We start from the raw sequence: 17199 nt of genomic DNA, 5'->3' as shown, positions 1-17199 counted from the left end.
TCCTGAATAGGCAGGACCTGGGCTCGGAGCTCCTGTACAGCAGCCGCAGCCGCACCTAACTGTAGGCTGTGGTCGTTGGTTAATTCAATCTGGACCGCCAACGCTGTTCTGACTCTGTCTGTGTCGGCTGAGGTCGTCATGGTCGGGTCGTAATGTTAGGGTTTGAAACCGACCTCAACAGCACGGCACAGACAGGTAGTTCAGAGTTAGCCAAACACTAGGGCGTATTTATTTACAGAATCAAAAAGAGTCAAGTAACAGTTCTGAACAACAAAAAAGGAGACTGCCTTCGGCAGAGTTATCTGCGGCTCTGCAGATCCTCTCGGTGTTAGAGGTGGGGAATCGGCATTGACGCCGTTGCGGCTCTGCAGATACTCCCAGCTCCAACTCGGATTGGAAACGGAGAGAGAGAGAGAGAGAGATCAACAACAGTCCAACAGTACACAGAGGCGGTGCAGTTCAGTCCTCCCTTAGCTGAGTCCAGAACAAAACAAAACGGTACTTCTTCAGTGTTTATCCTAAACACACAATTTAGCTGAGTCCAGTGCAAACAAAAACGATACTCTTCAGTGTTATCCAAAACACACAATTTAGCTGAGTCCAGTGCAAACAAAAATGATACTCTTCAGTGTTATCCAAAACATACAATTTAGCTGAGTCCAGTGCAAACAAAAACGATACTCGTCAGTGTTATCCAAACACACAAAAACAGATAATCCAAAAAGGGTTTGGTTCCAAAACTCACCAAAGGAATCGGCGTTGACGCCGTTGCGGCTCTGCAGATACTCCCAGCTCCAACTCTGAGTGGAAACGGAGAGAGAGAGAGAGAGAGAGAGATCAACAACAGTCCAACAGTACACAGAGGCAGTGCAGTTCAGTCCTCCCTTAGCTGAGTCCAGAACAAAACAAAACGGTACTTCTTCAGTGTTTATCCTAAACACACAATTTAGCTTAGTCCAGTGCAAACAAAAACGATACTCTTCAGTGTTATCCAAAACACACAATTTAGCTGAGTCCAGTGCAAACAAAAATGATACTCTTCAGTGTTATCCAAAACATACAATTTAGCTGAGTCCAGTGCAAACAAAAACGATACTCTTCAGTGTTATCCAAACACACAAAAACAGATAATCCAAAAAGGGTTTGGTTCCAAAACTCACCAAAGCGCAAACGTGTAAAGCGGGCAACGACGCGCAGCTCCAAACGGAGGATCAAGATATTCACCAGCGGCAATCCAAAGATGTCCTGGAGGGAAAGTAGACGAGGCACAACAACGGGGGGAAAGCAGGCAGAAGCAGTAGTATTCAAAATGACCCGACATCGATTGAAAGAAGGTCCCAGTATATGAAGCCTCTGGAGCGCTAATCACAAACTATGACAGGTGCGTGATGGAATTGGTAATCGCTCCAGAAGCGTGTGGCGGGGAATGCACCAATCAACACAGTACCTTAAAGGAGCGTGTGGCGGGGAACGAACCAATCCTCACAATATGTATAACTTGAATAAGTAATAAATACAGAAACATGTTTAACAATATGTTATTAACATTTATACGGTCTTTGGCCCTTTGAGGGCAACCATAATGCTGATGTGGCCCTCTGTGAGAATGAGTTTGACACCCCTGGTCTAGAGTATAAATATGTTATTATCGTTTTCTGCAGTATTTCATAGAACGTGAGATATAGCCATAAATGCATATACATTTACATTTACATTTAGTCATTTAGCTGACGCTTTTATCCAAAGCGGCTTACAAGTTCTGTACGACAAGCCATCAGGAAGGGCACAACTCTATCAGCTGAGCAACAATGTTCATCAAAGTGTTGAGTGCTACAGTGTAGGTTAGTTTATTAGGACAAGTGCATGACAGTACGGTTAGTTAGGGTTAGATTTTTTTTTCTTCTTCCAGATAATGGTTGAAGAAGTGCGTCTTTAGTCAACGGCGAAAGATTGGACGTGATTCGGCTGTCCTAACTGGGGTGGGTAGTTCATTCCACCATTGTGGGGCAAGGACTGAGAATAGGCGACTTCTCTTTGATGACCCTCCCGGAGCATGGATAGGAGTAGGTCTGAGGCGGCCAGAAGATGCAGAGCGTAGGGGTCTTGAGGGTGTGTAGTTAGAGACCATTGACCGGAGGTAGGTGGGAGCGGTTCCCTTTGCCGCACGGTATGCTAGGTCGAGGGCCTTGAAGCGGATTCGTGCAGCAATGGGGAGCCAGTGCAGGTCCCTAAGAAGTGGGGTGACATGGGCCGACTTCGGTAGGTTTGAGATCAGGCGGGCCGCTGCGTTCTGAATGAGTTGAAGAGGCTTAGTGGCAGTGGCCGGGAGGCCAGCGAGCAGTGCGTTGCAGTAGTTGAGGCGGGAGATGACTGTTGAATGGACGAGGAGTTGGGTGGCTTCTTTTGTCAGGAAGGGGCGGATCCTTCTGACGTTGCTCAGGAGGAATCGGCAGGTTCTGGTCGTCGCTGCGATGTGAGCAGAGAAGTTCAACTGGTCGTCGATGACAACACCAAGGTTCTTGGCGGTCGGGGACGCAGTCACAGCTGCATTCTCGACTGTGATTGAAAGGTCGGTTAGGGGGGAGGATTTGGCCGGCAGGTGGAGCAATTCTGTTTTGCTTAGGTTCAGTTTGAGGTGGTTGGTCGTCATCCAGGTGGAGATGTCGGACAGACAGGCCGAGATCCGCTCAGAGACGTGGATATGGACGTGGGAGAGGAAGAGTTGAGTATCGTCGGCATAACAATGGTAGGAGAAGCCATGAGACGTGATAATGTTAGCCAGTGATTTAGTGTAGAGGGAGAAGAGAAGGGGTCCTAAAACCGAGCCCTGGGGGACACCCGTCCGCAGGGGGCGGATGGCCGACAGGGTCCCTCTCCATGACACTTGGTAGGAGCGGTCATTGAGGTATGATGACAGCCATGTCAGCGCAGAGCCAGCCACTCCCATTCCTGCGAGGGCCGCAAGGAGGATCTGGTGGTTGACTGTGTCGAAGGCTGCAGATAGATCTAGGAGAATCAGGACAGAGGAGAGGCTTTTCGCTTTTGCTAAGTGAAGTGCCTCTGTGACCGCAATGAAGGCTGTCTCTGTGGAGTGACCAGTCCTGAAGCCTGACTGATTAGGGTCTAGGAGGTCATTCTGTAAGAGATAAGCAGTAAGTTGGTTGGAAGGAGAGAAGAGAGACAGGACGGTAGTTGCCTATGACGGTAGGGTTCAGGGTTGGTTTTTTTATGAGCGGCGTGACTCTGGCTTGTTTTAGGGAGGTGGGGACCACCCCCGAGTTGAGTGAGGAGTTGATGGTTGCCGTTAGGAATGGGAGGATGTCTGGTGCTATGGTCTGGAGGAGTGGGGAGGGTAGCTGGTCCAGCTGGCAAGTAGTCGGACGGTTCGACATTACCAGTGTCAGGGTCTCTGCTTCTGTAATGGGAGAGAAAGATGACAGAGTGAAGGATGAGGTTCTCGATTCAGCATTTGGAATGGGTGGGGGTTGGGAGAAGGAGCTGCGGATGTTCTCCACTTTTTCCTCAAAGAAGATCGCAAAGTCTTCGGCAGAGAAAGATGAGGGAGGGTGGGGTGGGGGGGGGAGTGAGGAGGGAGGACATGGTAGCATGCAGTTTGCGAAGATTCTTGGCAGAGGCCTCGATCCTATGGTGGAAGAAAGAAGCTTTGGCATTAGTGATGGTTTTGGAGAATGTTAACAAGAGGTTGTGATATGTGTCGATGTCAGCAGTGAGGCGTGACTTTCTATACTTCCTTTCAGCTGCTCTCAGGACCTGTCTTTGTTCTCTCACTGGATCTGTCAGCCATGGACTGGGTGGGGAACGATGGGCAGGTTTCTCAACAAGGGGACAGAGCTTGTTGAAGGAGGTTGCAAGGGCTGAAAGGAGGGTGGAGGTTGCCATCTCTGTGGAGAGAGCAGAGAAGGTGTCACTCAAAGGTAGAGCAGATAGTATGTCAGAGGAGAGGGTGGAGGGGGATAGGGAGGGCAGGTTGCGTCTGAGTGAGACTGTTTGAGTTGGGGTGAAGACCTTTTGGTTAAGCATGAGAGTTAGTGAGAAGGATATGAAGGAATGGTCAGATACATGTAGGGGAGTTACCGTGGTGTTAATGATGCTGGAGTTACGGGAAAATATGAGATCCAAGGAGTTGCCTGCTTTGTGGGTGGGAGGCATGGCAGTGGGAGTCAGGTCAAACGATTGTAGGAGGGAGACTACTATGACTGACTGAGATGAGTCAGGCAGGTTGAAGTCGCCCAATAGAAGGAGAGGGGTACCATCTTCCGGTAAGGAGCTTAGAAGCATGTCCAGCTCATCTGTGAAGTGATCGAGCGGACCTGGAGGGCGGTAGAGTGTAACAATGGTGAGATTGAAAGGATTAGAGACAGATACTGCATGATATTCGAGAGAGGAGAGTGACAGTTCTGGGAGTGGTGTTACGTTTGTAGCCCATGAAGGAGATGTCATGAGGCCAGTGCCTCCACCCCGTCTGGAAGGTCGAGGTGTGTGAGTGAAGTTATAGTTTGTAGATAATGCTGCAGGTGTTGATGAGTTATTGGGGGTTATCCAGGTCTCAGTTAGAGCCAGGAGCTGCAGATTTAGACTATGGGCGTAGGCAGTAATGAAGTCAGCTTTCTTGACTGCTGATTGACAATTCCATAAGCCGCGCCGTACTGTGACAGGTGTATTAGTGGCTGTAGGAGGGTAGGAGAGATTAGCCGGGTTGCTAGCAAACTGCCGTGGGTGGGTTGAATCTGTTCTAGAGGAGCAGATTGTGGATATAGGTATGAGACACATTGTCTTAGATAGAGACACATATATTAGATAATCAAATGCAGTTTGATACCGATCGACGCCAGATAAAAGATTTCAACTGTACATGGTCCTAGACGTTATGACTTATCATCTGCGGGTGAACGGAGGGGGGGGGGGGGGGGGATGGGCGTTTATAATTCCGTGGCCGACGTTAAATCATTTATGTAGTATGGGTGATATATTGATCAGAGCAGTTTGTATGGATAATAATAAACAAACAGGCTGAAAGTAACATCAGCCTCCTCTTACCGTTGGGCGATCACACTGGCGCAAACAGATCCCAGTTATGTGATGTTGATCGAGGTGATCCAGTTCCGGTTTGTATAATACTAATATACGTCCAAATCATGTTGTTTATTGAGTTATGGCAACGGATCGATATCCACGGCGTCTGGATTGAGTCCCGGGAGCGATAACGAGTGGCCGGACGGAATAGGGGACGGACCAAGCACTTCCGGCCACTTCCGGTTTGGCAACTCGTCGATCGGCCACGAGGTGATTGAGACTTGATTGCTGACTTGACCAGCTGACTTGATTAAGACATTTTAAGTAATTTAGTAATATCTTTAAACTGAGACTTGATTGCTGACTTGACCAGCTGACTTGATTAAGGGGCGTGTTTAAAGCGGCCATTTTGTTTCCTTAAGTGACCCATTAAGGGCCAGGTGTTAGAAAGCACTAATTAGTGATAGGGATTTAAAGGCCTGCTGGCTTAGCGTCAGCGAAGCGTTGAGAAACGAAGAGGGACAAAGAGGAGTTTTCCTGGAGTTTTCTGCAGAGGGATCCAGGGATCCACCCAGTGCTAAGTACATCATAATCCTATCTTACACTCCACTCTGAAAAATCTCCCTTTCCCTCCCACTCTGCTATTTCTCTACTTCCTCCCTGCCACTCTTGACACCACAATGTGTCTCATATCCACAATCTGCTCCCCCAGAACAGACTCAACCCACCCACGGCAGTTTGCTAGCAACCCGGCTAATCTATCCTACCCTCCTACAGCCACTAATACACCTGTCACAGTACAGGGAGGCCTATGGAATTGTCAATCAGCAGTCAAGAAAGCTGACTTCATTACTGCCTACGCCCATAGTCAAAATCTGCAGCTCCTGGCTCTAACTGAGACCTGGATAACCCCCAATAACTCATCAACACCTGCAGCATTATCTACAAACTATAACTTCACTCACACACCTCGACCTTCCAGGCGGGGTGGAGGCACTGGCCTCATGACATCTCCTTCATGGACTACAAACGTAACACCCCTCCCAGCACTGTCACTCTCCTCTTTTGAATATCATGCAGTATCTGTCTCTAATCCTTTCAATCTCACCATTGTTACACTCTACCGCCCTCCAGGTCCGCTCGATCACTTCACAGATGAGCTGGACATGCTTCTAAGCTCCTTACCGTAACTCCAGCATCATTAACACCACGGTAACTCCCCTACATGTATCTGACCATTCCTTCATATCCTTCTCACTAACTCTCATGCTTAACCGAAAGGTCTTCACCCCAACTCAAACCGTCTCACTCAGACGCAACCTGCCCTCCCTATCCCCCTCCACCCTCTCCTCTGACATACTATCCACTCTACCTTTGAGTGACACCTTCTCTGCTCTCTCCACAGAGATGGCAACCTCCACCCTCCTCTCAGCCCTTGCAACCTCCTTCGACAAGCTCTGTCCCCTCGTTGAGAAACCTGCCCGCCGTTCCCCACCCAGTCCATGGCTGACAGATCCAGTGAGAGAACAAAGACAGGTCCTGAGAGCAGCTGAAAGGAAGTATAGAAAGTCACGCCTCACTGCTGACATCGACACATATCACAACCTCTTGTTAACATTCTCCAAAACCATTACTAATGCCAAAGCTTCTTTCTTTCACCATAGGATCGAGGCCTCTGCCAAGAATCTTCGCAAACTGCATGCTACCATGTCCTCCCTCCTCACTCCCCCCCCACCCCCCCTCCCTCATCTTTCTCTGCCGAAGACTTTGCGATTTTCTTTGAGGAAAAAGTGGAGAACATCCGCAGCTCCTTCTCCCAACCCCCACCCATTCCAAATGCTGAATCGAGAACCTCATCCTTCACTCTGTCATCTTTCTCTCCCATTACAGAAGCCGAGACCCTGACACTGGTAACGTCGAACCGTCCGACTACATGCCAGCTGGACCGGCTACCTTCCCCACTCCTCCAGTCCATAGCACCAGACATCCTCCCATTCCTAACTGCAACCATCAACTCCTCACTCAACTCGGGGGTGGTCCCCACCTCTCTAAAACAAGCCAGAGTCACGCCCCTCATAAAAAAACCATCCCTGAACCCTACCGTCATAGGCAACTACCGTCCTGTCTCTCTTCTCTCCTTCCTTTCTAAAACACTTGAACGTGCTGTATCCAACCAACTTACTGCTTATCTCTTACAGAATGACCTCCTAGACCCTAATCAGTCAGGCTTCAGGACTGGTCACTCCACAGAGACAGCCCTCATTGCGGTCACAGAGGCACTTCACTTAGCAAAAGCGAAAGGCCTCTCCTCTGTCCTGATTCTCCTAGATCTATCTGCAGCCTTCGACACAGTCAACCACCAGATCCTCCTCGCGGCCCTCGCATGAATGGGAGTGGCTGGCTCTGCGCTGACATGGTTGTCATCATACCTCAATGACCGCTCCTACCAAGTGTCATGGAGAGGGACCCTGTCGGCCACCCGCCCCCTGCGGACGGGTGTTCCCCAGGGCTCGGTTTTAGGACCCCTTCTCTTCTCCCTCTACACTAAATCACTGGGTAACATTATCACGTCTCATGGCTTCTCCTACCACTGTTATGCCGACGATACTCAACTCTTCCTCTCCTTCCCTCCCTCAGATATCCACGTCTCTGAGCGGATCTCGGCCTGTCTGTCCGACATCTCCGCCTGGATGACGACCAACCACCTCAAACTGAACCTAAGCAAAACAGAATTGCTCCACCTGCCGGCCAAATCCTCCCCCCTGACCGACCTTTCCATCACAGTCGAGAATGCAGCTGTGACCACGTCCCCGACCGCCAAGAACCTTGGTGTTGTCCTCGACGACCAGTTGAACTTCTCTGCTCACATCGCAGCGACAACCAGAACCTGCCGATTCCTCCTGAGCAACGTCAGAAGGATACGCCCCTTCCTGACAAAAGAAGCCACCCAACTCCTCGTCCAATCAACAGTCATCTCCCGCCTCGACTACTGCAACGCACTGCTCGCTGGCCTCCCGGCCACTGCCACTAAGCCTCTTCAACTCATTCAGAACGCAGCCGCCCGCCTGATCTCAAACCTACCGAAGTCGGCCCATGTCACCCCACTTCTTAGGGACCTGCACTGGCTCCCCATTGCTGCACGAATCCGCTTCAAGGCCCTTGACCTAGCATACCGTGCGGCAAAGGGAACTGCTCCCGCCTACCTCCGGTCAATGGTCTCTAACTACACACCCTCAAGACCCCTACGCTCTGCATCTTCTGGCCGCCTCAGACCTACTCCTATCCAAGCTCCGGGAGGGTCATCAAAGAGAAGTCGCCTATTCTCAGTCCTTGCCCCACAATGGTGGAATGAACTACCCACCCCAGTTAGGACAGCCGAAACACGTCCAATCTTTCGCCGTCGACTAAAGACTCACTTCTTCAACCATTATCTGAATTAAAAAAAAAAAAAATCTAACCCTAACTAACCATACTGTCATGCACTTGTCCTAATAAACTAACCTACACTGTAGCACTCAACACTTTGATGAACATTGTTACTCAGCTGATAGAGTTGTGCTCTTCCTGATGGCTTGTCGTACAGAACTTGTAAGTCGCTTTGGATAAAAGCGTCAGCTAAATGACTAAATGTAAATGTAAATGAGGTGGCGGTATTGAAGCGTTGCAGAGTTGAGCGGAGTCCTACAGCACCAGCCAAGACTCCGTGGGTGAAATGTGAATACCATGACGAAAATATGAAATATTGATCTCAAAGACGCCTTGCGGCGTCATTGGCAGATTACGCATGGCGGAGAATGACGTGTTAACACGTCATCGGCGGAGAATGGGTTAATAATAATAATAATAATAATAATAATAATAATAATAATAATAATAATAATAATAATAATAATAATAATAATAATAATAATAATAATAATAATAATAATAATAATAATAATAATAATAATAATAATAATAATAACAATGTAATAGAATGACCATTTCTCCTCCATGTTGGAAGAAACAGCGGCTGCTAAGTACAAAACAATATGGATCTAGTGTAAGTAGATTGAATATCCAGTCAGTCAGACGGTTTATTCAATGTGCCTCCTCCTCTGAACATCACAGGATGGACACAAAATAGCACACAAGTAGTTCCAACACACCTGGGAGATGCAGGAGCCACATATTTCTTCTCTCTCTTGTCACAGAGCAAACAAACACGCCTAACAAACACAGAGACCATCTATTATCATAAATGATAAATGCCGGTATCCAAACACACACGCACAACATACACAGCGATCATCCACGGTCTGTTGGAGAAAGAATGCAGATTCCACATCACTAGAGTTCACATGGCAGACAATAAAGGCCCGATTATACTTCCCGTGTCCGCAGGTGCGCGTTGGTACGTGTGATGTAAATTGCGTCATTTTCGGCAACGTTCTTGTCCGCACGGACGTCGCATCGGTGTCTGTGTTCCTGCCCGATTTTTTTACTGCGCGGATACCCCGCGGATATGTGCGCCGACTTATCCAAAGCGCTTTACAATTTGTTCCTCACATATTACGCATTCACTCACACATTCACACACCGATGGCAGAGGCAACCATGCAAGGTGCCAACCTGCTCTTCGTGAGCAATTACAACAATCATAACATAAGCATTCGACGCTGGCGCTTAATACAGACACCAAAAATGGACTATAAACAGAGCCGCATGCATAGCGTGTCTGCAGCTGCGTGCGTGTACGTGTCAGTTTTCGAGTATATTCGGGGCCTAGGCCGTAGAGTTAGTTGACTTTTCACATATGTACTGCCAGTGGTGGAAGGTAACTAAGTGTTTTTACTCAGGTAAGTATTCCACTACATTTCAAGGGGAATATTGTACTTTTTACTCCACTACATTTATCTGAACCCATCAGTTATAGTTACTTTGAAGAAAAGGATTTTGCATAGAAAACACAATATATATAAAATAAATAAATGTATGAAGATTATATACTTTCACGTTTGAAGCCTGTCAACTTCAAGAGGACATAATCAGAGCAGCATTGGACCACATACCACTTAAGGCGAGACACTACAGGTGAATAGGGTAAAATGTTTTACTAATAGATATCACAATGAAACTTCCCCAGTTGATTACTTATATTAAGACAAGACTTTTTTGTATTACAAGTTTTCTGAAATTGTATGTTTAAATATGCAAATTAGGCATGATCTACTTAAATATGCACTAATTTACATATAATTCCAGGACAGAAATCTGAACATTGGATAAAGCCATTTTCAAAATTATAGTTTCATTTTGTTGACATATTAGAGCCAAAGGTTATTACAGAGGGTATTTTGGATATCTCTTTTTATCACTCCATAAATCAGAAAATATTTATGGAAATAATTCCATATTTCGCCATGTTTTTAGGAATAAAATGTGATATAAATCAGGATATGAATGCGATATCAACAAACCCTTCTGTAAATACCTTCAGAACATAGATATGAATAGAACTGGAAGGTTTGGTGTATGTGAGTGCTACTGAAGTGGGGATTTCTGGCTCAGAGTATGAGGAAAAACTCATTAAAAGTTTTAATGAGTTTTTCCTCATACTCTGAGCCAGAACTCATTTTTGGGGAAAACGCCTTCAAAGTTCTGTATTGTAAAATGCCATACTTTCTTTTTAAACAGATATTTACAAACACAATACCTAATCAAACCATTAGTAATTGACAACCTAAACACATGCCTGATAACTGAATAATAATAATAATAATAATAATAATAATAATAATAATAATAATAATAATAATAATAATAATAATAATAATAATAATAATAATAATAATAATAATAATAATAATAATAATAATAATAATAATAATAATAATAATAATAATAATAATAATAATAATAATAATAATAATAATAATAATAATAATAATAATAATAATAATAATAATGATGTTATTGGAACAGAACTACATACATCTGTCCATTCTCATTGTCAATTGAGTCCATAAACCGTCCCTTCAAAATAGCTTAAAGATAAAAAAAAAATGTCATCAATACGTTCTCATTTTATAGCGCCTTGAATATAAGCCTTATACAGGATTTGGTCTAGTATATTTTCTGGAAGGCTAGATATAGGGCTAATAGCTGCTAACGTTATATCCAATGGCATTTCCGTTTTACAGATGCTACAGAAATAACTCAAACTGCATTATGATCGGCACGATCCTCAAGCATGTATGCATGAAAGGGGGGGGGGGGGGGGGGGGCGGGGGACGTCGTTTCTGATTATTGATCACCAATAACCATGTTAGCCTCATTAGCCTCATAGGCCGAACGCCTGGTTGAGTATCATAATAATGCCCGATTGGGCTGTACTTTACGTGAAAAAGATCTTACCGTGGTCCGGTGGGATCCCCCGAGCATTTCCCCGTTATCGATCGCCATCTGGTAGATCGGTATGTCCATTGGCTGATGATAAATCCCCTTATTGCATGGTGAAATCTGCGATGCAAAACGTAATCCAAGGTACAGGCTACACATACAGAATCCAGCTACTGGAAACTCAAAAAAAAAGTCCAAAAAAAGAATGCTCCCTTCAGCCACAGTGCACACTGCATTATCGCGATAGCGCCCCTAAGAGGATCTGGCCGGTATTGCACCTTCTCAAATTCAAAGAATAGGGTAAATCTGCAGTGCAGCTCGGCGACCTTGAATAGGTTATTAATATGGAATAAAAGCAATAACAACTTGCCACAGATATATCCGTGCTTCTGTCCACAACGGGTGGAATCGAAACAGAGATCTCCGTGCTTGGGCGGGATAGTGTTAAATATGTGCACATTTATGGATGCAATAAGGCAAAATGAAGTAAAATAAACAACTAAATGTGTGTTATTGACGTTTTATTGTCACTAGTTTCATAGGAGACATGTTTAGGAAGCTAATTATAACAAAATCTCAAAATCAACAAAAGAAATTTTATTTGCCTATTCACCTGGGCCCCGTTCCCCTTACCTGGCTAACTGAGTTAGCCGGATAATTTTCAGCATAGCTTGACTTAAGCCAGACCTTTCGGTTCCCCGAAGTCGGATTTTCTAAATCACCATGGTAACAGATCAGAAAGTTTGAACCTGGTCCGGAGCAGGGTTAAGTTCAGTTAGCTGGATGAACCATAGCCACGCCCTCGCAAAGAAATGCCAGCTCGCTTCCTGAAATATTTCTCACAGTCTAGATCCCATTATACCATTCTGAATTATGTTTTTGTGCTTCGTTTTCCTAGAGGGGGCTTTTGAAATGTATAATAATAGAACTAAATGCTGATAATAAATCATATTCAGCCTATAGATTTACTTTGTCCTAAATAAAATAATGCACGTCATATACGGCGCTCGGAGTCGCGATACACGCTGCATGTGGTTATTTTAATAACGGCGCATTGCAAATGTGAATCCCGCAGGGATATTTTTAATAAATGAAACCTATCGGCCGTTTGGCTCTGATTAGTTTCATATATTCTCCGCTGTAGATTGCTTAACGGAGCGCCCGGATTGTGTTTCATTCAAGCATAAAATTGAAGTGTCTATACGTGGATTGTGGTCTTTGTGGATTATGAATTACGAGGAATCTGAGGATTGTTGAATTGTATCATCACTCACACGTTATTGTGATATTGTAACTGGGATTAAAATGTCTGATGAGATGCGCTGTTTGACGGATTTGAGCAATTGAATGAGCCGTTGACGTCACATTAATGCATTTGAGAATAAAGAGATAAAACTTCATTCAAAAGAAAAATATTCGAAACACGGGTCTCTTGTCCATTGATGGATATATAATGGATATATTTTGTCTGGCACAGTGGTGTAATGGTTAGTGCTCATTCCTGTCAAGCGGACGACCAGAGTTCAAAACCCCGCGTTTCTAATATAATTTTTTTTGGAATATAATATTAATGACTATACGCAAAAGTAGCCTAGTTTTAAGTTAAAATATTATAAATCTACATGCATTGAGGATGTCATTCTTTATATAGCTCTCAAAGTGCACCAAATTGAAGCATTTACATCGCAAAAAGAAAAAAAGAATTTAGAAAAAGGGGGGATTCGAACGCGGGTCGTCCGCGTGAGAGGTATAAAGACTAACCATTAGACCACGGTGCCAGATAAATAAAATATCCATTATATATCCATTAATGGTCAAGAGAGCCGTATCCTTATTCTGAAAGAGTTGAACTAATTATTTTCGCTAGCAAGATCTCATTTGATTATTCATTCCATAAGCCTACTGCCAGCAGGCACGTTTAAAGAAATATAATCTGATTGATTGGGGTAATGAGGGACTTAAAATTTGCCTATAGATTATGCATTTAACTTGTCGGCGAGGCTATTGAGCCGTACTGCATTGTACCCATTCTGCAATCTGTTAATAAAGTTTTAAATCAATCAATCAATCAATGCCGTTAGAAAATCAGGATTTCTGCGATCGACACCTGCTGTCTTTTCAGCTGAGGTGGCCGCGCGCAATTATCCTGAGTCTCAAGTCTGGTTCAAATGAACGAGACTGAATCAGCGTTCGAGGAACAGGAAAATCCCGGATTCAAACATCGGGTTAATTGAATCTGGATAATGGGACTCTTGATCGACTTAGTTGAACCAGGTACGGGGAATAGGGCCCTGGGGTGTCTCGCCTTAACATAACCTATAGAGGCCAATGGATACACAAACGTCATGTAGAATGTGTACTTTTACTTTAGATACTTAAGTACATTCAATAGCAAATACTTTTCCACTTTTACTTAAGTATAATTTGAATGGAGGACTTTTACTTTTACCAGAGTACTCATTTATCTGAGTATTTCTACTTTTACTTAAGTAAAGGAATTGTGTACTTCTTCCACCACTGCTTACTGCGTATGATATTTGCTGTGAAGCACTTTGAGCTGCAATCCATGTATGAAAGGTTCTATATAAATAAAGTTATTATTAATAATAAACACTGTTAGGCCTGCTGACTCTTAATAATAAACACTGTTAGGACTATCTGACTCTTACTGTTAGGACTGTCTGACTCTTAATAATAAACACTGTTAGGAGTTAGGACTATCTGACTCTTACTGTTAGGACCGTCTGACTCTTAATAATAAACACTGTTAGGACTGTCTGACTCTTAATAATAAACACTGTTAGGACGATCTGACTCTTAACCTGTTAAACCCTATATTTTCAGAAAATTCGCCTAAAAGTACATACCCAAGTAAATTGATATAATCTTGCAGGACAGTGTTCTTCTAGACATTACAGTCTAGATTACAGAAGAAAAGGTGATTGGGCTTCGGCCACAAGGGCAGCTAGAAAACCCAGTATCCTCTTTCAAATCACTTCTTAAAACACACTTTTAAAGACTTAGCTTTTAATACTAATAATAGATGTGTTTGTCTTATGTGGTTTTTACTATGTTTTTCTCACATCATTTCTTTGTTTTTGTCTTTGATGTTATGTAAAGCATTTTGTGACTTGTCTTAAAAAAGTGCCATGCAAATTATTATTATTATTATTATTATTATTATTATTATTATTATTATTATTATTATTATTATTATTATTATTATTATTATTATTAATAATACTGGTATTATTATTATTACTACTACTATTATTATTATTACTGCCGGCATTATTATTATTATTACTAATAGTATTATTATTACTGCAGGTATTATTATTATTATTATTATTATTATTATTATTATTATTATTATTATTATTATTATTATTATTATTATTATTATTATTATTATTATTATTATTATTATTATTATTACTACTGCCAGTATTTATTTAGTATTATTATTATTATTATTATTATTATTATTATTATTATTATTATTATTATTATTATTATTATTATTATTATTATTATTATTATTATTATTATTATTGTTGTTATAATTATTGTTATTGTTATTATTATAATTATAATAATAATAATAATTATTATTATTATTATTATTATTATTATTATTATTATTATTATTATTATTATTATTATTATTATTATTATTATTATCATCATCACTGCCGGTATTATTATTACTATTATTATTATTATTATTATTATTATTATTATTATTATTATTATTATTATTATTATTATTATTATTATTATTATTATTATTATTATTATTATTATTATTATTATTATTATTATCTCCCAACATTTCAATTGACTAATTATTCATTGCAACGCTCCCATTGGTGCAGGTCATCTATTCCCAAGACGGTGATTCAGTTGGTGAAATAGCTAAGAGCAAGAGAAGGATCTCCTTCACACCACTGGCTAAAGGTGAGCAGGACACCACCACAGACTGCTCCCTCCATCATTCTACAGGTGCAGATTCTGCAAAGTTGCTTCTTGTTATTGTTCCTTGTCGAGTGTTCTTCCCAGAGGAGGACGTGTTCTCCAAGGAACAGAGTGTTCCACTGACTCCCGTTGACTGCCGTTCTGCAGGGGACAGCACCCAGGAGGAGGACCAGGACTCTGGGAGGGAGCGGGAGTCGTACACGTGCCTAAAGAGAGGTTCGGTAGACCGCAGGAACTCGGTGAAGGATGACCTGACGTCTCTGGGCTTGACGGCCCTGGGTTACCGCTCAGCCGACCCCCCGACCCAGGCTCACCCAGGCTCACATCCCAGCGGACACCACCAGGTCAGGGAGAGGAGCCTGTCTTTTGAAGGTAACCTGCTTTGTTTGTTTTACTACAGTATTACAGTGTAGGGTCGCACGATACACCGATACTAGAAAAGTCTTGCGATACCCAGCCGTTAAAAACAGTCCAATACTCTTATTAGAACAGTGTGTGTGAGTGTGAGTGTGAACGTGTGCGTGTGTGCGTGCGTGTGTGTGTGTGCGTGCGTGCGTGCGTGTGTGTGTTATGGTTTGTAACCGACCTCAAACGCAACGGCACAGACAGCTAGTTCAGAGTTAGCCAAATAATAGGGCGTATTTATTTACAGAGTCAAAAAAAGGGTAAAGTATTATTCTCAAACAAACAGGGAGACTGCCTTCGGCAGAGTCATCTGCAGCTCTGCAGAATCCTCCTGGTGATAGCGGTGGGGAATTGGCATGTGACGTTGTAGCGGCTCTGCAGATACTCCCAGCTTTAACTCAAGGTGGAAAACGGAGAGAGAGAGAGGTATCAGAAACAGTCCAACGAAACACAGAGACAGTGTGGTTCCCTCCTCCCTTAGCTGTGTCCAGAACCAATTGACAGTGACAGTCTTCAGTGTTCCCCACAACACACAACTTAGCTGAGTCAGTGCAAACAAAACGAAATCTTCAGTGTCTCTTCTAAAACACACAATCAGAATAATCCAGAGGGGTTTGGTTCCACTCACCCAAGCGCAACGCGTAAAGCGGGTAAAACGAGGCGCAGCTCCAAACGGGGAACAAGGTTCTCAACAGCGGTTCTCCACAGAAAGGTCCTGGAGAGAAAGTAGACCAGGAACAGCAACGGGGAAAAAGCAGGCAAATGCAGTTGTATTCCAGAACGACCCGACAACGATAGAAGGAAGGTCCAGGTATATAAAGCCCTCTGGGGCGCTAATCACAAACTATGACAGCTGCGTGATGAAAGTGGCAATCGCTCAAAAAGCGTGTGGCGGGGAATGCACCAATCAACACCGTACCTCAGGAGAGCGTGTGGCGGGGAACGAACCAAACCTCACTGCGTGCGTGCGTGAGCGCAAGCTTTGCATAGTAGGCGTGTCAACAGTGATTTTAAGTAGCCAAACAGAGATTAGCTATAGCTCAGCTGTAACAGAATATAATTTTTTATTTTCATATTCTTTTTTTAAGTTTCAACAGCGTCAAAATATTTTCTGTTATTCTATTAACAAGAAGATAAAGATTTTTCCATGTTCTGTCATCTAATATTATACTCCATTACGTCCTGATGTTTTAGGTTTTTGCCGGTATCGTCAACGTTTTGGTATCGTGATAACACCGCTACAGTGTCTATGCACACAGACCACCGATACACAGACACCAACCCTTAAAGAGTATTGTTGGTCCAGTTGAAATGACAACCGGACCAACCCGGCAATCTTCACACCTGTCCAGGCAGCTTATTATCAGATTTCCAAAGGTCTGGATGGATAGCCCCGATTCC

The 17199-nt window shown here is 43.4% G+C and overlaps 1 protein-coding gene across 1 annotated transcript in view; it reads left to right on the top strand.

Annotated features, from left to right (window-relative positions):
* kcnh7 (potassium voltage-gated channel subfamily H member 7) overlaps positions 1-17199 on the top strand; it is a gene marked incomplete at both ends in the record, with an annotated part of 441898 nt that overhangs the window by 406408 nt on the left and 18291 nt on the right. Inside the window, 2 exons of the mRNA XM_084311424.1 lie at positions 15294-15375; positions 15541-15765. Of these exons, the coding sequence (XP_084167550.1) occupies positions 15294-15375; positions 15541-15765 (307 nt within the window). The remainder of the gene's footprint in view (positions 1-15293; positions 15376-15540; positions 15766-17199) is intronic.

Source organism: Notolepis coatsorum (assembly GCF_963971535.1).
Source record: "Notolepis coatsorum genome assembly, chromosome: 3".
Classification (NCBI taxonomy): domain Eukaryota; kingdom Metazoa; phylum Chordata; class Actinopteri; order Aulopiformes; family Paralepididae; genus Notolepis; species Notolepis coatsorum.
The sequence above is the reverse complement of the archived record's forward strand: the minus strand, read 5'-3'. Positions and strand labels throughout refer to the sequence as shown.